This window comes from Motacilla alba, chromosome 2, assembly GCF_015832195.1.
Source record: "Motacilla alba alba isolate MOTALB_02 chromosome 2, Motacilla_alba_V1.0_pri, whole genome shotgun sequence".
In the NCBI taxonomy this organism is placed as follows: Eukaryota; Metazoa; Chordata; class Aves; order Passeriformes; family Motacillidae; genus Motacilla; species Motacilla alba.
Window position 1 is genome coordinate 149,186,269 of NC_052017.1, and position 22,807 is coordinate 149,209,075.

At 44.0% G+C, this 22,807-nt stretch overlaps 1 protein-coding gene across 10 annotated transcripts in view; it reads right to left on the bottom strand.

The window, feature by feature from the left end:
• TSNARE1 (t-SNARE domain containing 1) overlaps positions 1-22,807 on the bottom strand; it is a 448,564-nt gene that overhangs the window by 346,503 nt on the left and 79,254 nt on the right. For 9 of the 10 annotated variants that reach the window (XM_038161056.1, XM_038160997.1, XM_038160980.1 and 6 more), the window contains one exon: positions 1,555-1,677. In XM_038161056.1, coding sequence (XP_038016984.1) covers positions 1,555-1,639 — 85 coding nt within the window. In that variant the 5' untranslated portion in view covers positions 1,640-1,677. Of the gene's footprint in view, positions 1-1,554; positions 1,678-4,188; positions 4,325-22,807 lie in introns of all 10 variants that reach the window. The other variant, XM_038160989.1, reaches the window with a different exon arrangement.

Sequence of the window (22,807 nt, forward strand, 5' to 3'; positions counted from 1 at the left end):
CAATCAATTTTGGCTGGCTGGGAAAATCCATGCTGGAGGACCCTGGAGATGTGTCCATGGCAATGCCACCAGACAGAATGTATGCAAGCCTGGAGGGGAAATCAGCACTCAAGTCTAAGCCATAATCCAGAGCACATCAACAGGCTCTGCTGGGCAGCCAACACACCATGGCAGTTTCAAAATAACTTAATTTTCCACACCACCTCCTCTGTGCCATCCACTAAGGGTGGCTTCAGCATCAGACCTCCAACTGTCAAGCCGTGGGCAAGCTGGGAACAATAAGGGATCTCTTCAAATATTTAGAGATTTCAAGTGTCTTGAGTTATTCTGTGAATTTGCATTAAAAACAGAGGTTCTTTCATACAGCACAATAAATATTCTTTTTTTTTTTTTAATCTAAGCTGCAATGCATTGAGGTTCATTGTCTGTCTAATCCACATTTCAATTCTGTTTTCTTACGGTTCTTTGATTGTGCCCAAGTATCCCATTCTTCCTTGCTTTTATGCCTTTAATTTTGCCTTGCAGAATAGCCTAAAAATCACTATTTACAACTGAACAGAAAACTTGTATTTACTTCAATACCATCTTCCTGTTCAAAGAAAAAAAATCCAAATTAAACCCAAATTTGTAAGTAGAGAGTAAGAAAAGAGTAACCCAAGAGAAATCTCTATTTTATATATATATATGTATATTTTCCCATCCAGGGAGAACCACTATTTCTGAAACAAAAAAATGTTTCTCAAAGAACATTTGCAACCCTCAAAACATGAACACCAAATCAGGCTGTGTTTGTGAATGTTGAAATCAAAGGCCAGTGGAGAGAGTGGTGACATTCTTCCCTGGTGAAAAAAGGAAAAGAGAGCCCTTTGCCATGTTACAAGAGCAAGCCAGATCCAGGAACAAAAATGAAGGATGTGTTCCAGATAAAAAGACTTGCTCAAAGACAGACTAGATAAGCCCAGATCAGCCCTAGAGCTGGTCTGGCCTCTGCTTAAAAAAACGACACAAAGAGAATCCACAGCCATTTTCAAGCCACTGTTTAAGGTTTCAGCATTTCCTGAGTTTTTGATCCTGTTTGCCACGTCCAAGCATGTCTCCCAAATTCAAGCAGCTTCCACAGCAAAGTTGTCCTCTGGGAAAGCACAGCCCACTGCATTTTGTACATCCTCTCATCTACTCCCTCCATCTGCCAGCTTTAGAACAACCATTGAGACAAACTTCTTGTAAAGGTGATGGGGAGATGAGAAAAGACACAAGCCACTTTGGAGAATATTCTGCATTTCTCCTTCTGGTTCCCCCAAATTCCCCCAAAACCCTCATTAGGGCTGCTCTCCCATGCCACAGCCTCAAATTCTGAGCATGGTAAGACGCCAGACCTCAATCACACAGATCAAACTGTAAAAGTCTGGGTTTCACCTTTGAAAATTGGTGTCAGGAATGACCCCTGGTGAGGGTGTGATATATACACAGCAGCCACAGTGAACCTGAGCAAGTCAAACTTCAGTCCTCAGGGAACCAGGTGGAACAAATTACAGCAAGGGATCAATACTTCACCGAGGGGTTGATAGCCTTGTCTGGAAGGGCCTCCAAATGGGTTCCTGCTCCCAAATCCACTCCCATCAATGGATCCATATGACATTTTCTGGATAGTGATGGATGCTGGATTACACTTCAAACCTAAAAAACAGAAAAAAAAGACAGGCACAGCCCTGTTAAAAGTCAGTTAAACCCCAGTAGCCTAAGGAAAAAAAGAGGACTGAGAAAGAAAACGAAAGACACAGGGCAATCTCCAAACTTCAGGATGCCCACCTGAAAAAAAAATTAAAAGCACTAAAATCCAGGTGTTCCGGACTACAAATGGTTTTGAGGGCAAGCAAGTCATTTGACCTCCCTGTGTCTCATTTTCTCCACTGATAAAGGGCAACTTTTAATTCCTCGCTGTTCACAAAGTGCTTTGAGATCCTGAGCTGGAAGGTAAAGACTTAAGCACTCAATCAAAAAAAGGTGATGCTGTCTTCTGGAACATTACCAGTACACAGCTGGCTGGAGTTTATCCATCACACTGCAGCCCTGATGAGCTCTCAAAAGAGACAGTTTGCTGTTATAAGCTCCTGGGCATCCAGCAGAAATATTGGAGCCAGATTTATTTTGCCTTTCTGGTTAAAAAAAAAAAAAAAAAAATCTGCAAGGCCTGAGGTAGCAGCAGCAGAATTAAATAAATGCAGCAGTCAGGGGAATACAACTTCTTCCTCCTTATCCACAGAAATGCCCCACCCAGACATTCTCCAGCATTTCAACAGTGTCCAGGACTTTGGTATCAAAATAGTTCATCTCTAAGGCACGGAGATGATGGCAGCAAAGGAAGAGAAGAGATAAAGGTCCTGCATGAGCTGGGAGATTATACAGGACCAAAACCAGCTGCTGCTTTCTTACACCAAGGCTATGAAAAATCACCCCAGACTGGTGTTTCTATCACAAAAAAAAAAAAAAAAAATTACAATCCTGCAAGAATAGCAACACTTTTGGTGTGATGGCAAAATCAGAAGGGTTTGGCTCAGCAGGGACCCTTAAAGGTCATCCAGTCCAACCTCTTTGGCCTGAAATGTTTCTAGTGATGGGGCATCCTGGCCCAGAGTTTTACTCACCTTACCATAAACTAAAATTCTTCATTATAACTACGCTGTATCTACCATTTTTCTTAGTTTTAAACCATCGTCCTATCACTACAGTTGCAGCCTAAAAGTCTGTCCTTATCTTTCTCACACTAAGTATTGAAAGGCCTCATTAAGGGATCTCCAGAGCCTTCTCTGCAGGCTGAACAATCCCAGCTGTACAACCTTTCTTCACAGCAGAGCTGGTTCATCTCTCCGATCATTTTGTGGCCTCTTCTGGTCCTGCTCCAACTGTTCCATGTGTTTCTTGTACTGAGAAAGATGTTGGGGTGTTAGGCTGGATGACATGAGCTGCGATGCTTCATTCTGGGCTTGGTTATTAAAATTTCTCATGTTCTGGAGCAGCCATTTTACCTCTGACAGAGAGCTGGCAGTGGCCTCCACTTTCTGTGGCACATGACCAAGTGTCACATAATGTCCTAATTGATAGATACCTCAGGAAAAGTCTCTTTTGGGGTGCACTGATACCGACACTTGCAGCTATTCCTTTGGTTTGTCCTCCATGCAAAGCAAAGCACCAGAAAATCCCAGTTCTGCACTGTACTAGGAAGAGCCTGATGGCCTCAGGCACCTGTTGTACTTCATTCTCCTTTTTTTTTTTTTTTCAGAGTTTCAAAACCGAGAGGAAAAAAAAAAAAATCAGCGCTGAGATTCACCAGACAGCGGAACTCCAGGACCAAGAGAAATCACTCACCATCCTCCCTTAATTGGGCCAGACACATGAAAGAGGATGAAAGTGCAACTGCCTTGACAGAGCAATGGTTGGGAGCTAAATCCATTATAAAAGTGGAGAAAATCCAGAGTGCAGCTTCCCCTGCCAGCCTCAGTGTACCACGTACACACATAATTGGCATCCGAGGCTGCAGGGCAGAAATCCTTCATTTAAGGGAAAGAGCCTTCAGCCCAAACTTATGGAAGCTGAGCTGTGAGAGCCTGAGCAGCCAGAGAGAGGGTGAGGGTGTGTGTTGGAGCGTGCTTCAGGGAGACAGAAAACGGAGCAAACAAGAGGAACCAAGGGGCAAACCTGTAAACCAAGACACTCAACAGCAAAACAACTCATTGTGTCAGTGCAAAACTGCAAAACCATGAGCTCCATGGAAACGCACCCTACAATTGTGCTTTCTCCCAGGAAACCTTGGAGCAACTTCCAGTAGCTCAGGAGGGTCTGCAAGAAAGGTGGAGAGGGACTTTTTAGTAGGGCATGGAGCGGTAGGACAAAGAGTAATGGCTTTGAGCTGAATGAAAGTAGGTTTAGATTGGATATTTGGAAGAAACTATATTCAGAGGGTGGTGGGGCCCTGGAACAGGTTTTCCAGAGAAATTGTGGCTCTCCCATCCCTGCAAGTGTCCAAGGCAAGGCTGGACAGGGCTTGGAACACCCTGGGATAGTGGAAGGGATCCCTGCCCATGGCAGGGGGCTGGAACAAGAGGATCTTTAATGTCCCTTCCTACCCACCCATTCTGTGATTCTGTGGTGACTCAGTGGAAATTCTTGATCACAACCACTAAAAATTACAAGATTCAGCTGAAGATGAAGTTGGGAAGTCTGAGATGGACTTGGGAACAAACCTCAGCTCTCCCAGGTCTCAGGTGAGTTCAGAGCTACCAGCACAACCTTCATCACAAAATGCAACCCGAGATCCAAAATTTACCTGGGAAAATATGGGCACATGGAAGACAGTTACCAGAAAGTCTTTGGGCAGAGATAAGAATTATTTTCTTTGTCTCCCACAGTTTAAGACCACTGCAAGGATTTGGAACAACCAAAGAACTTGAAAACAGCCTCTGTACAGAGATTTTTCCTGACCCACGCTCTCTCTTTAGAGATAAGAAAGTGGAAACATTTCTTGCCATGACTTCCCCAAAGCCACAGACAACAAACATGGAGTGAAAGTCTCCACCCTGTTGTAAAATGCCTTGATTACAACTGGGCAAGTGTTGTTTTGGCAAACAGTGAATGCATCTATTTTTTCTCCAACAGAGTGGTGTGAAAGGGGGAGAGAAGGGGGGCTTTTGGAGCACTCCAAGTGTTTAATGTTGATTTATCATTTTCAGGACGTGTTTCCATTTTAAAGCTTTTTCTCCTTGTAAGGGAAGAAAAATAGAAAGAATTGAAAATGAAAGATTTTGTTATAACTTAACCAACCTTTTTAGCAGCAGCCACCTCCGACCCCATCCTACCAAGCTATTGAAATATGCCTTATTCACACAGCTCTGGAGCCAAATTCTTACCCCACAGTAATATATTTACAGGAAAATTTAAGAGCAGATCTAAATGCCTTTAATTTGATTGGCAATAAAAGCATTTCCCTCCCCATCCCCATGGCACTTCCCAAGTCTTTTGTCTACTGCTCCTCAGGGAAACTTGTCCAATTTACTGTGAAGGCAGTTTGTACAAATTGGAACAAGCATTTCCTAACCTACTAGACACACACACAAAAAAAAAAAAAAAAAGAAGAAAAGAAGAAGGAAAAAACATTTTATCACAGCTTTATTCTCATCACCTGAAATACAAATAAAAGAATAACCACGTCCAAGCCACACTAAAAGGGGCACGGATTTGTATTTTAATGAAATCAAGTACCTCTTGCTTTGTATATCCTGTACAAGCCAATCATGCCATGACTAGAATAGTAGGATGTAGAATTTCAAGGAAAGAGTTGGTCCATATCTCTTGGACTGGGAACGATATTGCAGGCACCATGCAGGCAAAATTAAATTTAAGAGCTCTACACCCATCAGTCTCCATTTAGAGACACTTGGGTGGCAGCATTAGCAGTGGGAATAAAAGGTGAGATTTCAGCATGAAAGAAATAGGTTTATCATTATTACTATTATTATTATTATTACTATTATTTTACTATTACATCTCAATCATTAAACTGTTCTTATTTAAACTACAAGCTTTCTCACTTTTACTTATCCACTTCATTTCCACCAATCTGCTGGGGCCTGTGAGGGAATGGCTCGTGTGTGGAACCTATTTGCCAGCTGGAATTCAACCACAACAGCACTTTCGACAATTTATTTATACTTAAAGTTGAGACTGGTTGAGAAAGACATGAGCTGGAACATTTCTTTCCAGACAATACTGAAAAAAAAGTGGGAAAGGAGGAGGGACATGGACATATTGGAGAGAATCCAGTGAGGGACCAAAAAGATGTGAAAGGATGTGATGAGGAGAGGCTGAGGGAGATGGGGCTCTTCACCCTGGAGAACAGGGGGATGAGGTGGTATTAAGGTGTCTCAATATCTGATTGAAAGAAGCAAACATGATGGAGACAGACTCTTCCTGGTGGTGTTCAGCAACAGGACAAGAAGCAAGAGGGATTGAAACGCAGGAAATTCCACTTCAAAAAAGAAAGAAAAAATGCTTGTTTTGGGGTTGGAGTGTCTTTTTTGCTTATTTTGTGGGTGTTTTTTTTTTTATGGTGAGAATTGTCAAACATCAGCACATGCTGCAGAGAGAGGCTGTGGGGTCCCTGTCCTTGGGGATATTCAAGCCCTGACTGATCATGTGCCAGAGAAACCTGCTCCAGGTGACCCGGCTCTCAGGAGGGAGTTGGACAAGACGACCTTCAGATGTTCTTTCCTACCTGTGGGATTCTGCAATTTTCCTCCTGTGATGCCTGAAACAGCATCAGAGCCATTCATGGCTCTCTTGGCAGACTGGAGGGCCCTTACTGTGCCTATTTACTAAACAGGTGGAGAAAAGGGTAAGAAAATTGCAAACCCACCAGTTGTTTTTTTCCCAATTACCTGCAAACACAGTGGAATACAGCCACTGAAAAGTATGGTGAAAACCAGAATTGACAGTCTCTATGCAGCTGGCAAGAAGTCATATCAAACCAAGCTTCAACTCTATATAGAATTTAGCAGGCAGTGGGTGCCTGTTATGGTCTCATGTTTGCATGGCCAAAGAAATTGATGGAAGCTGCAGAGATTTTTTTTTTAATTTAGAAAAATCATAGAATCACAGAACTGTTGGAAGGGCCCTAAAAATCCTCTAATTCCACCCCCTTTCCATGGGCAGGGACACCTTCCACTGGACCAGGTTGCTCAAAGCCCCATCCAACTGGGCCTTGAAGAATTCCAGGGATGGGGCAGCCACAGCTTCTCTGAGCAACCTGTGCCCGGGCCTCAGCTCCTTCAGTGTAAAGAACTTATTTCTAGTACCTAATCTAAACCTACTCTCTAAAGAATTTATTTCTAGTACCTAATCTAAACCTTTAAACACTTCCAGTGGACTCCTCTGGGATTGTCAAAGGACAATCTGGGTGGGGCCCACCAAGCTCTGCTCTCTCCATGTGTGTTTTGAGCAGTGAGCTGGGTGATGGAACAGGAATTATCCTCATCCAACACACACACAGCACCCAACAGGGGAGTTAGATGACAGGTCCAGCCTCCAGAACAATCTTAACAAACCAGAAGAAAAACAAAGAAAATAAGGCTCTGCATAATCCTGGTCAACTGCAGGGGGCTGAATTTAGAAAGAGCAAACAAGAGCACCAAGAGGGGATGGGGAGCTGCTGGCCAGTGCTGCAGAGAGGGATGGATGGATGGATGCCACAGGCTTCCAGCTGAACATGGATCTGCTGTGACATTTCCTCTAACAGTGGCAGGCATCGTCACGGGCTGTGTAAATAGGATTACAATCTTCTCAACAAGGGAAGCAAACCTTCTGCTTGACCCCACACTGTGGATCCTCAGCTGTAAGCAACAAGCTGCAGCAAAGATTTTTTTGTCAGAGACTGAAGAGAGTCTGGAGGGAACTCGAAGAATGACAACAGGTCAAGAAAACATAGCTTGATAGGAAAGACTGAGTAAATGGGGTTGATTTTCCTCCAGAAGTGAAGATTGATGGGAAGACTCAATCCTTCAATTCTGCAAGGCTGCTGCAAACAGACAGGGAAGAAAACATTATTTCCATTCTTTTTGGGCAAGACAAAGGAATAGATCTAAACCAAAGCTGGAAAGATGAACTGAGACTCTGGAAGAGCCTATGAGGAAGGATAGAGCACCTCTGGGAAGAGGCATCATGGAGAAAGGTCTTCTTGCACCTGGAGGTGGTAAAACCACTCAATACTGGGTCCAGTTCTGTTTAACATTTCATTGACGATCTGAATGATGGGACAGTATCCTCAGCAAGTCTGCCTATCCCACCACACTCAGGAGTGGCTCCAAGCCCAATCCAGCCTAGCTGGGGCATTTCCAGGGATGGGGCAGCCACAGATTCTCTGAAAAACCTGTGCCAGGGCCTCACCACCCTGTGAATACAGGATTTCCTCCTAGTATTGAATCTAAGACAGCTCTCTTTCAGTTTGAAGCCATTACTCCTTGTCCTATCCCTTCAGCCCTTGTCCAAAGTCCCTCTCTAGCTCTCCTGGAAGGGGCTCTGAGGTCTGGAAGGGGCTCTAAGGTCTGGAAGGGGCTCTAAGGTGTGCCTGGAGCTTTTTCTTCTCTTTCTGAACAGCCCCAGTTCTCTCAGCCTCTCTCCAGAGCTGCTCCAGCTCTCTGATCCTTTTTGTGGCCTCCTCTGAACTCGCTCAGACAGCTCCACATCTTTCTTATGTTGAGGGTCCCAGAGCTCCAGGTGGGATCTCACCAGCACAGACCAGAGGGGCAGAATCCCCTCCCTCACCTGCTGCCCACCCTGCTTTTAATACAGCCCAGGACAGGTTTGGCTTTCTGGTCTGCCAGAGCACCATTGCTGGGTCACGTTGAGCTTCTCATCCACCAACACCCTCATGTCCTGCTCAGAGAGAGCAGTGTCTCAGGGCTGCTCTCAATCCATTCTCTGCCCAGCCTGTGCTTGTGTTTTGGATTGTCCTGACTCAGGTGCAGGACCTTGCACTTGGCCTTGTTGACCATCATTGGGTTCACACAGCCCCCCCTCTCTGTCCTGTCCAGGTGCTCCATTCCCAGCTCTAACACCACCTTGCTGATGGAGAAGTGCCTTCACTGGGGGTTCAGAACTCATTAATGATGGTGACACCTCCTCTTCTGGATGACCCACCTGAGACAATTTTCCTGAGGTTTTTCAACCAGATAAAATCCTTTGACCAACCGGCCTGACCTTCGTAAAGAGCTTACAGATAATTTCACATAAATCATCTTTACACATCAACCCCTACAGCCTCTGGTCAGCCCAGGTCACTCCTTCCATAAGAGCCTCCCTGAGGCTCCAGATAATGAAGGACCAATCCCAGCCACCCTGTAAAGAGAGCTGTGTCTTCCCAACTCTTGAACTTTGCTGTTTGATCTCTCTTTTGCCTTTTAACTTCCCCTCAGATGAACTAAACAGATTGACCTCCTTTCATTTCTCATTGGGAGATTTGTTTACATGGGAACCACAAGGAAGAATACTCAGCACTTCCTAGCTTTCCATACAGCTGCCTCCACTTTTCTGCCTGTAAAATGGACAGACAGATGCAGAGCTCTCCTGTTGGCAGAGTACCAGAGGCTCACTGAATAATTTGGGTTGGAAGAGACCTTTTAAAGGTCTAGAACAACCCTCCTGCAATGAGCAGGGACATCTTCAGCCAGGAATAGCTAGGTTAATATGAAAGTTTTTTGAAGTTATGAGATCAAAGGGCATATTTGCAAAACCTTCAACTTAGGGTTGACCCTGTCACTTGTGTCATAGATGTGCTGTTTTCAGCTTCTTTCCTTCAGATTTTTCCCAACTATTAATACCAAAACTCAATAAACCTGGAATTTACATAGAAAAATGTCTTTTCCTCCTGAACTTATCAACAAGCTTCTGCTGCTGAATCACCTTGTTTAGTTGGGTTTTTACTCAATGGTTTTAGCTTTGAGTTGGTGTCATTGGACAAATCCCCAAGTGCCTCATAACACAACTGTCAGAGGTCAATCAGAGTGGCTGGAGGGGATGACTTTCTTCTTTCTCACCCTGGGTCTTTGAGGTAATTTATTCCCTTCTGGATCTTCTGTGTAGTTTGTAATATTAGTGTCATGTCCCTGGGTGTCTTTGGGCAGGCAAGGAGAGGAGAGCAGTGCTCAGGAGCTGCAGAAATGCCTGGCAGGAGGGTGGTCAGGAGCAATGCCCAGCCTGCAGCAGGGCTGGGAGTGCAGCAGTACAGATATTTCCTCACAGTTTGCTTCCCAACTGAATTCTAAAGCTGATGGAAGGTCCTTGGAGAATGAAGTCATCTCTGTCCCCACAGCCTGAGGACCTCACTGTCTAGCCTAGGTTGACAAGACACAAAATACGTCAACAAAAAACAACAACAACAAAACCCCCAGGGCATCATATCCATAATCTTGTACAAATTAAACAGGCTTCCAGAAGCTTCTAGAGACACTTCTGTGGTACTTGACGGGCGTGACATCATCGATGACTGTGAACAGCCTGACTCAATCCCTTGAACTGTGCTCTTGTCTCCCCTCCTCCACTGAAGCGCACGACAGAGCGAAGCAAACGCCCACGGCCCGGAGGCATCGTGGAGTAGATGCAGAGTAAAACCAGCAGAAATTATCTCAGAAATGAGCTGTTCCTGCTCTTCTTGAGATTTGCTCAGAAAGAATGACAAAAATTCTCTTTTTGCGTTCTTCCTCATCAAAGTCCTTATTTGAGGAAAGCACCTGATTGCTTCCCAATGGATTTGCTTTCTTTCTCTTCCCTGCTGCCACTGTAGATGTCTCCAGGAGCAGAGCATTTTGTCCCAGGAACAGATAGGATCAGGACAGGCTGCGAAGTCAGAGACAGCGAGATAAGACATCCATGACATTTTATGGAGATATACACCGAGCCACAAGCAGAGACAGCTGGTTCACTGTGCCTCTAATTGCAATGACACCAAGAGCTCTGGCTGTTCTCAGCACATCTGATTGCAGCCTTTGCTCAATCTCATTTTTCACCCAGCTCAGCAGCACCACGCAAAGCCAACAGGAACAGTTCCTGTCTAACCCCATCTTCCATCACTCAGTCATCCCCAAGATTTGCAGCAATAGCAGCTCCCATCAGGTGGAACAGACCCTTTCTTGTCCATCAAAAGGCATCTCCAACCCCACCAAGCTCTGGATGCCTTCACCCAGGACCTCCTGTTGATGTCAGAGGGCTTCAGATCTGATGGACTGACATGAAACCACAAGCAGCAGAGATGGGAAGGGATGGATGCAAGTTGTCTGCACGCATTTCACGTTGCACCAATGTATGCACACCAGACATGAAGAACAGAGGCAAGGAAAGCCATCTGGAAGCTTGCTGTTCTCCTTTCATGTCAGTCCCAGTTGCCACTTCAATGAACAGACTCTCCTTCCACACCTACCTGTCTTCACGTCTTCTCACAAGAGAACAGAAGACAGGCTTCAAATCCTGCTATGTGGCACCAGAGACAGGCTGGCCTTAGGCAAATGCCAAGAAGAAGGGCTGGATATGTTTTGTTTACCTTGGGAATCTCAGATTCATAGACCCTCCCACTCCCTCCCCTTTAAGGTATGTAAACTTCTGGAGATCAAAACTCCCTGCTAGAATAAGTCTTCCATCAAAAGGATCACAGATGCCATGGAAAGATAGATGCCTTCCACTCTCAGAGCACAAGGCAGCACACCTGAGACAGTTCGGTTCCCCAAAGCAGCAGCTGAGGGTAGTAAATGACAGAGGGATGGCACAGGCAAGGCCAGCCCTCAGGACCCAAATATCTTTACTGCTGGAAAAGCAATCAGGCTTCCCTGATACTGAGGAATTCAGATCAAGAGAAAAGGAGCCTCCTGATTCTTGGGGAGACCAAAGATCTTTTGGGCACTGAGCTGTGTGTAATGTTTTCTGCTGTTCCAGACCATACCATGGCAGTGCTTTCATGACTTAGTGCCAGGTCACTCTGAGCTCATTTTGATCAAGATGTGATGTCACCCTTCCTATTTTTTAAACTGACATCAATACAACAGTTAAACATTTCTTCTGGCTCCTGCAGAAGATGATCTAGACTGCTTCAAACCCTGAACTGTCCGAGTACAAATGCTCCAAAACTCTGTTGCTTCTATCTCAAGGGTTTTCTTTCCATTTTTTACCTGTATTGCCTTCTTCTATTTGCTGTTTTGTGCCGTGCTGTCTATTTTTTGTGAACCTTGCATGTAGAACAGTCTTAATCTATCCGTATGCTAGACAAACACAGAAGTATTACATATTTCAGTGAACAGCAAAATTAAATTTCCAGTCAGTTCAAAATCCAGGTTTCATCTGCCTTTTCACTGGTTACAAAAGATTAATATTAATGTCTATTTGCTGTAATAAAAAACAGGGAGGAGGAACACAGCAAAGAGGGAACTGGTGTCTAGTTTGCTACTCTGACGTTAGAGTAAACTTATTAATTATAAAAGATGTACACGCACGAATGGACAGAGACCAACTGCACCACACTAGGTCAGCTTAACAAAATTAGAAATGGCATTTATAAATTTATATTGGATTTCAACAGAATAATGAAAAATGCATCTGAGGATGGCAACAAATTCTGAGTCCTCAGGAACATCTTGATAGACAGAGCTGCAATTGCTTAGGGAAGGAAGATGCAGGGCAAAAATGGGTGAATTAATAAAGTAATAGATTCCTAAATCCCAGGATCCTGCTCCTCCATAAACAAACATAACTTGTTTCCACTTCCCAAAGAAGAAATATTGTTATTCAATACACACAATCAGAATATGCTCTCACTTGCACCAGTGTTTACTACCAGTCACAATATAAAATAAACCTTGCAGAAGGGTAAATGAGAAGCAGCATGGTCTGGTGAGGACACAGTGCCCAGTGGGAAATAAAGAATCTCCTTCTACCTTTGGCTGTGATTCATCAAGAGACAGAAAACAACTAGGTATCTTCATTTCAGGCTTCTTACCAAGACCATGGAAGAAGATCGAAGTCAGTTATGTCCAGTGTAAATCTAATCAACAGATCACAGAATAATGATGGAAGAGACTTCTAAGATCATTGAGTCCAACCGTTAACCCAACACCACCATGTTCACAGCTACCAAACCCCCAAGGGCCACTTCCACAAGCCTTTTGAACATTTCCCTGGTTGGTGATTACACCACCTCCCTGAGCAGCCTGTTCCAGAGCCTGACTACTCTATTGGCGAAGAAATTTTCATGAATCATAGCCCAGAGTCAGCAGTGGCTGTGAGCCAATTTTCCTACCAGACTAAAGTGAATTTGCTAAAAAACTTACAGTGAACCTGCCACTGCACATATTTGAGGAAACACAACCATGGTCAATGTTTTCCAACTCATTCAGTTTTGCCACAACCTCTCACTGACAGAGAATGTGGTTGGTCCCTTAATTATTTCAAGTGGTTCTTAATATTCCATCAATCTGATGTTCACAGAAAGACTTTTTGCCCATGTTTTTTAAACCACAACACAATCTCCCCAAGCCGGGGGGGAAGGTGAGCATCATGATTATCTTTATTTCAACTTTCCCTCTCCTCAAATGAAAAACATTTAAAAAAAATGTTTGTAAAGTAAAGGAATGCTCCACAGCAGAAGGAAAGTCACAGATAAACAAGGAACTGCTGGGGTTGCTTGCAACAAGGCAACAGGATGAATATTAACATGGACTAAGAGGAAGGAGCAGTAGAGATGTGTTTCACCATAGACATTCACCAGAGGGACAAAGCAGAAAAACACAGCCACAAATCCTTGGAAAACACACTAACAACCAACCCTCATTAGCTGGGGATGCTCCATGATGGAGCTGAGCCCCCTGCCACATCTCCTGCTTTCAGCAGAATGTGGTAGGAAGGCAGAGGATTAGCACAGCAAGAGAAAAGAGATTTCACCTCGTTTGAAGGCTTTACAGGCCAGGACGAAAGACAGCGAACACAGAACATCTGGATGTGTGAATATCTGCTCGTCTTCTCCAGACCAGCTGCACTCACAAAGCATTTGTGATACAGCAGAGTCAGCTACAGCCTGAGGCAGCCTGTGGAGAGCTAAATTCATCCCCTTCCCATCATTCTTTCACCCTAATGACAGTGTCTTAGGTTGAAAGATGTGGCTGGGGGTGTGCATTCTATTTGCCATCTGTCAGAAGTGGGGCAGTTATCTTTTGTTCATTGGGCAGTTTTCTTTTATCTCTTCCACAACCAATCCTCCCTCCAGGGAGATATCTGCTGTTCATGGGCCAGTGAGTGTCACTGCATGGCTGATAAAATTCCATCATCCCTTTGGGAGATGCTCCACCCAGGGGGAGGAGCCAAGCATTCCTTCCTGGATATAATCAGACATTTGGAACAACAGAGCAGCCTTTTCCCACTGGATTCCCAGAGGAGTAGGTTTCTTCTCCACTGGATTCCCAGAGGAAGACCAGGCCCATCTACAACACCCCTGGACCTTCCCAGGAAAACTCCACCCTTCTCCAGGATCCCTGCTCCAACAGAACCACAGCTGGCACTGCAGGAGGGCTGCAGCCACCATGGAATGGCCCTGCTGTCACCACCCTGACCCACAGGGTATCAGCTCCTACTCTGACTCTGTCAGTGGTTGGTTTTGCTTGCACTATTGCATTTGTATTTTTAGTTTTGCTAGTAAAGAACTCTTATTCCTATTGCCATATGTTTGCCTAATAGCCCCTTAATTTCAAAATTATAATAATCTGGAGGGAGAGGGTTTACATTTTCCATTTCAAGGGAGGCTCCTGACTTCCTTAGCAGATACCTGTCTTTTCAAACTGAGACAGACAGATATTTTGGGGTACATTCACTCTCATGTTGAGAAAATCATCAGTCAGTTCTGCTCTGACACAGCCTCCAATCCGTTATGAACCAGAGACCCTAAAAGCCCCATTTCAGCCAATTTCACAATTCACCAGGCACTGGAGGACTCCCCCTTCCTGCTGAGGAGCTCTTGTAGCGCATGATGGCACCAAAGGGAACCGAGAGCAAATATCAAGGAGGAAAAGCAACTCGGCTCCAGCACGTGACTCATGCGAGAGGAACACCAAGCCCCGAGCGAGCCGAGGCAAAACCTGCAGTGGCAAACCCTGCACAGGAGAGAAGAACTGCCCTTAAAAATGCAGACTGCTGGTTTTCCCACCAAGAAAAAGGGTGTGTTTTTACACTATGAACTGTATGTAAGATCCTGGTGAAGACAGGATGCACAGTGTGGGGTGGATTTGTCAAAATGTGGGTGCCAAATACCTTCCCAGATGTCCTGTGAGGCTTGCGTGGGGCTGGGACACCTGGCTGGGGATGCACTGCCTTCTGGGCTGGCAGAAGAGTGGGAAACAGCAGCAAATTAAGGCACCTAAATCATAGAATTTTTTGGGTTGGAAAAGACCTTTCAGATCATTGAGCCCAACCAGACACTGCCAAGGCTACCACTAAATCATGTCCCCAGGTGCCACATTTACAAGTCTATTAAATTCCCTCAGGAATGGTGAATCCACCACTACTGTGGGAAACCTGTTTCAATACTTGACAAGCCTTTTGGTGAAGAAATTTTCCCTAATAGCCAATTTAAACCTCCCTTAGCACAATTTAAGGTTATTTCCTCTTTTCCTATCACTCGTTACCTGGGAGAAGAGACTGACCCTCACTTCTCAGTGTGCACCCAGAGCTACTGGGAGAGACTTAAGTCAGTACAGCCAGTGGAGAGCGGAGACCCAGTCAAAATACACAGGAAGTGTCTGCTTTTCAGTAGAGAGAGGGAGTGGAGAAAGTTTGCAGCTCCTTGGAACCTTAAACACATAACAGATTTTAAAAATCCCTGAAAATTTACCTTTAAATTTATCATTTTCAGCAGTCTTTTCAGTGTTTTATCCAATTCTACCACTTTCTTCCCAAAACAGTGGAAGAACTAAAAATGTAATGTCTCATCAGACTGGGAAAAGAATGTTGGAGTGCAGGAAATTCCCATAAAATAACACCCCATGAATTCCTGAGTCACCTGGAGAAAGCAAACCTCCCCCTTTTTTTTCCAGTGCAAGAACTGTGGGATAATGAAGTAAATCCAGGAGGAGACAGGAATGAAAGTAAGAAGGAAGATAATCCCCATGTAAAGTCTAATTGAGCAAGAACTTCATGCCACAGGCTGTTGTGCATCCTGAAACCTTACATAGGCTTAAAAACGCAACAGGACTATGAAAAGAAGGAAGGAAAAAAAGAAGAACAAAAACACATTGGGTGGTATTGAATGTACCACCTCTCACTGAAGAACATGGGAAAACACTGGGAGAAGTCTTGACTATTAAACAAGGTTAGACCCAGCCCTAAGAGCCAGGTTTGAAGATAACCAGATCTCCATCACCCAAGAGAGGAAAGAAAGGAGAAAGGAGAAAGGAAGAGCATTGACAGAGACCTATCACATTCCAAGGGCTCCTGGCTGAGCATCCTTCTGTGTTCAGGCAGATCAAATCTAAATCCATCTGTGAATCCATGAAGGTAAACACATTTTGGAGACTAAAGGCAGGAATGGGCACGAGGAACTAACTGCTGCCAAGTTCACACCTGATGAAGAGCAAAAGATGCATCTGTGCTGTGCTTCGTTTTGCTGCTCTGCACAGGAGAACTGCAATTATGTCATATAATTGCATCCCTGTTAGGGATGAATGTGAATTAAAGTGGTTATAAGGTATGAAAATATTTAAGTCCCAATAAGGTGAGGTGAGGTGAGACACAGACTCTGCTCTGCTGTACCTGCTCTCAGCTGGTGACAGCAATTCCTACAGAACTTCCACCACCCAGGAATTCCTATTCCAAGATCATTACACAGAGATGCAATATTGAGTAGAAATACAGACACCCACACTTGATTTTTTATATCCTCTATCCATGCTTGTCTAACCTCAGTGGTCCCATTATTTTTTTGTTTGGTGGTGTTTTTAGCAATTTGACTCTATGTAAACAATAGGATCCGCATTTGAGAATTGTTTCCTCGTGCCCTTTGTAGCCATCAACCAGGTTTTTTACTGATATTTTTTGACTCAAAAACCTTTTTCAGCCTGAAGAGAGCACCATTCTGAAAATAACAAAAAAGGAAGGAGACCTCTGTAATGGAGTTGGGACATGGACCAAAAGAACTTGTATTTCAGATGTTCTATTGCACCATTTACTTGTGCTACATTCAGAGCATTGGGAAGCCATCCAAACCTGCACAGACACAAAATAATCCATGGAAATTACAGCTGCAAGGTGCCAGTGACAGCAAAAAGTGCTTTGATGGGGAAAATTAAACTGAAGATTCAAGGATGAGGTGAAAAGCATGGAACAGCTTATGCAGGAAGAGAAATGTCCAAAACATAAAGGGTGAACTGAGGAGACTTGTCACCACCAAAAAATAAAGTGACAAAGGCAGTGAAAGAAACCCTGTGCAAAAATTATTTGGACAAAACCTGGAGGAGTTTTTGTCCTGTCCAGAGGTTTTTGCTTCCTCTCCTATATCACTGGAGGATCTAAGGGGTCTAAGAGATGAGGGGAGGGGATGTGGTGGTTGCTGAGTCCCTGAGCACATAAAGCTCTTCTGAAAACACATCACGCAAAGTCCAAGGGCACCTCTCTGTTTCCAAAGCCACTCACAAGCTCATGGCTCCTCTGCAACATTTTTACAAGGACATGTGGTGATAGGCAAAGGGGGAATGGCTCCCAACTGAGGTTTAGATTGGATATTAGGAAGAAATTCTTCCCTGTGAGGGTGGTGAGGCCCTGGCACAGGTTGGCCAGAAAAATTGGGGATGCCCCATCCCTGGAAGTGTCCAAGGCCAGGTTGGATGGAACTCTGAGCAACCTGGTCCAGTGGAAAATGTCTTTTTCTGGGACAAGAGAGTTGGAACTGGATGAGTTTTTAACCCAACCGAAACCATTCCATAATTTGCATTCCCCTTGGTAAATAACCTGATTAAGTGACATTTAACTTGAAAAAAAAATAATGCTCAAAAGACACATCAGCTATGCAAAAATGGAAACAGTCTTTAAATTTAAAGATGATAGAAAAGCTTATCTATTGTACCTTTCAAATCAACCACCAATTTCACTATTAAGAGGAAAATAAAAACGCTGCAACTGGAGCATAAAGGAAATAGTTTAGGGTCAAATAAAATCACAAACAATTCAGGCAATTAAGATCATGGGAGCACTGGGAGGGTGCAGGGAGTTGTGTCTAATGGGTTCCACAACAAGACCAGAAATATTTATTCAAATTGAGCAGTGCCTCCTTCTTTGTGCTGCTTTAATCCAAGGATTAAATGTTTTCCATGAAAGAGATGAGAATCTGACCCCTAATGATCTCATGCCCATAAAAATCAGAATGTATTGATGTTATTTCAAGTAGGTATCATAAACTGCATTAACTAAATTTTGCCAGGCACTGTACACATTGCAGATCTTCCAGGATAAATCGTTTCACTGTGAAAACAGAGGATGTGCAGCGCCAGCAGGGAGGGGTAGTCCCATTTTTATTTGCTCACAGGAAACACCTGCCTCTACCAGGCCATTATTTTGCAGGGAAACATTTAAAATCCATCTTCAAACACTCAATTCAAAAAGTTGAGGTAGCTGCTCTCTGCAGATAAAATTAAGACAAATTATAAGAGAATGAAACGCTAAAAAACGAAATCTCGTCCAGATGGATTCCTGTCTGAATTCTATAAAATATTTACAGATCTTCTGTCACCAAAACTTACGTTTGTTTTGATGAAGTGGAAACCAAAGGCTCTCCACCTGTCTTATTTTTATTTTTTTTTTTTTGGTTTTAAACTCTTATAGAAGATATAATAAAGTTATTTAGAAAAAATGAAAAAAAAGAAGGAAAAAAACAACAAAAAAACCCCAAAACCAAGATAAACAAACCAAAATAAACCACCAGAACCCAACTGACTTTAATCAGTGGGTAATTACTGCAACTCCAATTAATCAATGTTGGTTCTACAAATCCTATACAAAAGAGAGATTGTCCCTTTGCTTAATTTAGTCCAAAATTTTTCCCTAAATTCTAGGTTCAAGGTTTTGATCATTAAAATAGGCTTAGCTTGGATAAGCACAGCCTGATACCACCATCATTCACATAATAAATTAACAGCCTAGTCCCCTGACAGTGCTGTCTCTAGATACCAAAAGATACTTCATCATGTGTCATAAGGGTAAAATGCCCACTTTTTCATTTCAGACCAGCCAAATTTTCTGCTCCTAAATCTGTACATTCCATTTTCCAGCAGCCAGACTGACAGCGCTCAGCTCCCCGAGGAGGGCAGTTTATATGTACATGACATGCTGATTGACTTTCTGTTTGTTGTGGTCCCATAGGTGATGGAGCAGAGGGAAACAGAGCAATCCTTTAAACTGCCAATTATCCCATCAGTCCTGGCAGGACTTTTGAGAAGGATCTGACTGAACACCAGCAACTCTACTCTTTTGTTTCAGGGTGTGGATCCAGGCATGGATTGGTAGCTCTGGATTTGATGGTAAAAATAACAGTGGGCTGAAACCAGGGGATGAAGGTTCAGATCATGACTCTCAGATTTCTTGGTCAAGGCTCTGCACCTTTGTTCTTCTCCTCACCTCCAGTAAGGGAGCCAAAGGTCTGAAAACATGAATTTCTACCACAACAATCACAGAACCATGGAATTTTCTTAGGTTAGAAAAGCCCTTTGAGATAATTGAGTCCAGTCCTTCCCCCAGCACTGCCAAGGCCACCACTAGCCCACGTCCCCAAGTGCCATATCTACACATCTTTTAAACCCCTCCAGGGATGGTGACACCACCACTGCCCTGGGCAGCCCGTTCCAATGCTTGTCAGCTCTTTCAGTGAAGAAATTTTTCCTAGTGCATGTACTAGCCCAGAATTTCTGTCTTTGTTGGCTGTTTTCAGCTCAGTGCAGCACAAAGAACTATCTCCACATATCTATTTGCAGATTAAAAGGGAAAAACAAGCAAACAAGCAAAACCCACCCCACTGTGGTCTGTTTCCAAAGCCATTTCACGTATTATGAGATAAGAACTTAAAATGTTTTAGATGTTGGAGGTGTATCCCTTTTTTTTTCAATCTGACCTTGGATCATTACTCAGTTATTATGCTTTTTACAAGCAGAATAAGAGACTACATAATGATTTGGTCTCCACTGGATGTTGACTTGATAAACACTACAATTAATTCAAATTACCATGCTGCCCTTCCTTTCCCTTCACACTTTCAGAAATGTCTCTCTAAACCAATCTATGATTACCAGTCATACATAAAAGCTTCAGAAAAACACTCCTCCACAAGCATATGGCAGAGCAAATTCATCCAGCACTGCCGGCTTTCCATGGCCTTTATCTTGAGGAAGGCATTGCACAGAGATAGAGATGTCTCCCCGTGTTGGCTTTCCTCAGAAAGGCACAGAGATATCCTTTATCCCATTTTGGAGTGCACCATATCCTCAGGAGAGCATCCTGCTCCCAGAGATGCTTCAGGCAGATGCAGACTGTAATCAGCTACCCAGGATCTCAGCTGTGACATCCACTCTCAAAGTCAAGCCTGCGCTTTCGAGGAGCTGTACCAGACTTCAGGCACACGCCATGGCAACCAAATTCAAGTGCACTTGTTCAAAACCATCACTTACTCAGAGGGGAAAAAAAAAAAAAAAAAGCAGTGGGGAGGAGGAAAAATATAGCAGCAAGTTTAACCAAGTACTTTATGAACAACATAATTCACAGAATCACCGAATTATTTAGGTGGGAAAAGACCTCTAAGATCATCAGGTCCAATCTTTGACTGATCTCCACCTTGTCAACCAGACCAGAGCAATGAGTGCCACATCCAGTTGTTTCTTGGACACCTCCAGGGATAGGGATTCCACCAGTTTCCTGGGCAGCCTTTTCCAATAGCTGACTACATTTTTCATAAAGAAACTCCTCCTGCTGTCCAACCTGAATCTGCTCTGATGCAGCACAAGGCCATTTCCTCTCATCCTGTTCCTTGTTCCCTGGGAGAAGAGACCAACACCCACCTGGATGCCCCTCCTGTCAGGGAGTCATGGAGAGCAAGAAGGTCCCCCCGAGCCTCCTTTTCTCCAGGCTGAGACCCCTCAGTTCCCTCAGCTGTTTCTTATAGGACTTATTCTTTAGACCCTTTTCCAGCACCATTCCCTTCTCTGGACATGCTCCAGCTCCTCAGTGTCCTTCTTGAAAAGAGGGGCTCAAAACTGAATGCAGCACTCGATGTGTGGCCTCACCAGTGGCCAGCATAGATGGACAATCACTGCCCTGGTCCTTCTGGCCACACTATTTTTCATACAATCCAGGATGCCCTTGGCCTTCTTGCCCACCTGGGCACACACTGGTTCACACCCAGACACAACAGCCACTGTTTAAAGCACGGCAATAATCAGCACATCCCCACCACAGACCCACTGCTCCCGATATTCCCCCATGCAAGGGAAGGACGAGCACAGGGAACAGCACTTCAGCTGTCAAACATAGCAGGTATGAGTTAACCTGAACCATTACAGCCTCCCTCCTGTATCAGGACATTGTCCCAGAGCACACTGAAGCAATTCAGCCTCCCAGATTTAACAGCATGACACTGGTGCTCAGGTACAGCGAGACGGAAAAGCTCTTAAAATAACAACCTCAAACGGTGTAATTTCATTAAGGCAGGCTGACCCTTGCTGCTTCTGCTCATGTTCCTCCCTGGTATTGTTACTCTGTGATTTAGTTCACTCCCTGGAAAAAAAACTCCTCTTTCTTTCTGTCTTCCTAGTCGTGTATAAATTTATAAATATAGAGGAATAAAGAGAACACAGATAAACCCTCAAGGTTTCTTTCCATGCTGGTCCAAGCGAGAATACAAGAACAAGATACTTTGTGTGTTACAGACAGTGGTTTGCAAGAGCGTGCACAGCCTTCCTTCAGTACTTATTTAGTTACCAAAAACAGGTACAAGAGCTAACAGCGCCTGATGGATACAAAGAAGACTCTTCAAGCTCAGCTGATGGTTCTGCAAGTAAAAAGCTCAAAAGTTATTAAAAACTACAAAATCCACAGCCCCAAAAACAAATAAAGGTAAAAAACCAATCAAACACCAAAGCCCCAAAAGCATAGGATAGTTTAGGTTGGAAATCTAGCCCTGTCCTCCCTGCCATGGGCAGGGACACCTTCCACTATCCCAGGCTGCTCCAAGCCCCATCCAACCTGGCCTTGGACACTTCCAGGGATGGAGCATCCACAGCTTCTCTGGCAACCTGTGCCAGGGTCTCAGCACCCTCACAGGGAAAAATTTCTTTTTATTATCCAATCTAAATCTCCCCAATTTCAGTTTGAAGTCATTTGCCCTTGTCTTGGTACTCCAGGCCCTTGTCCGAGGTCCCTCTCCAGCTCTCTTGGAGCCACTTTGGGCACTGGAAGGGGCTCTGAGGTCTCCCTGGAGCCTTCTCTTCTCCAGGTTGAACATTCCCCGCTCTCTCAGCTTGGCTCCAGAACACAGGGGCTCCAGGTCTTGGGACATCTCCATGTTCTCCTCTGGACTCACATCAACAATTCCATGTCTTTCTTATGATGGGGACCTTGGACCTGGATAAATTACTCAAGGGGGTCTCACAAGAGTGGAGCAGAGAGGGGGAGCTGCATTTCCTGCAAGAAGAAGACCTGGTGGGTTTTCAGACATTTCATTCTCTAGCTCTTCTCCAGGAGTTCTGCACACACAAGTTTCTCCATCAGCAAATAAAATTTCAGTTTTGTATGTCAATCTCTATATTTTAAATTTGTGTCCCATCCCTGGGAGTGTCTCCAAGGCCAGGCTGGATGAGGCTTGGAGCAACCTGGTCTAGTGGAAGGTATTCCTGCCCATGGAAAGAGGGGGTTGGGATTAGATGGTCTTTAAGATCCCTTCACACCCAAACCATTTTATGATTTCATGAAAATTACAACATACACACTTACAGTCATTTCAATTCTATATTTTAATTAGCTTTTAAAATAACTCAGAGATGAGACATCATCTAGAATCTCTTTAAAATACATGGATTTGTGAAGTGAGTCTCAATGTGTAATTCCATGTTATTTGATCCTCTCTAAAACAAGTTTGTAATTAACCAAAAAGAGGCGCGAGAATCCCAAATAAAGATAAGGACCATCAACCTCAACCCAAAATCCTCTGGAGAGGGTGAACACCAATCAATAATTTCAAGCTGTGTCTCAAGAGAGC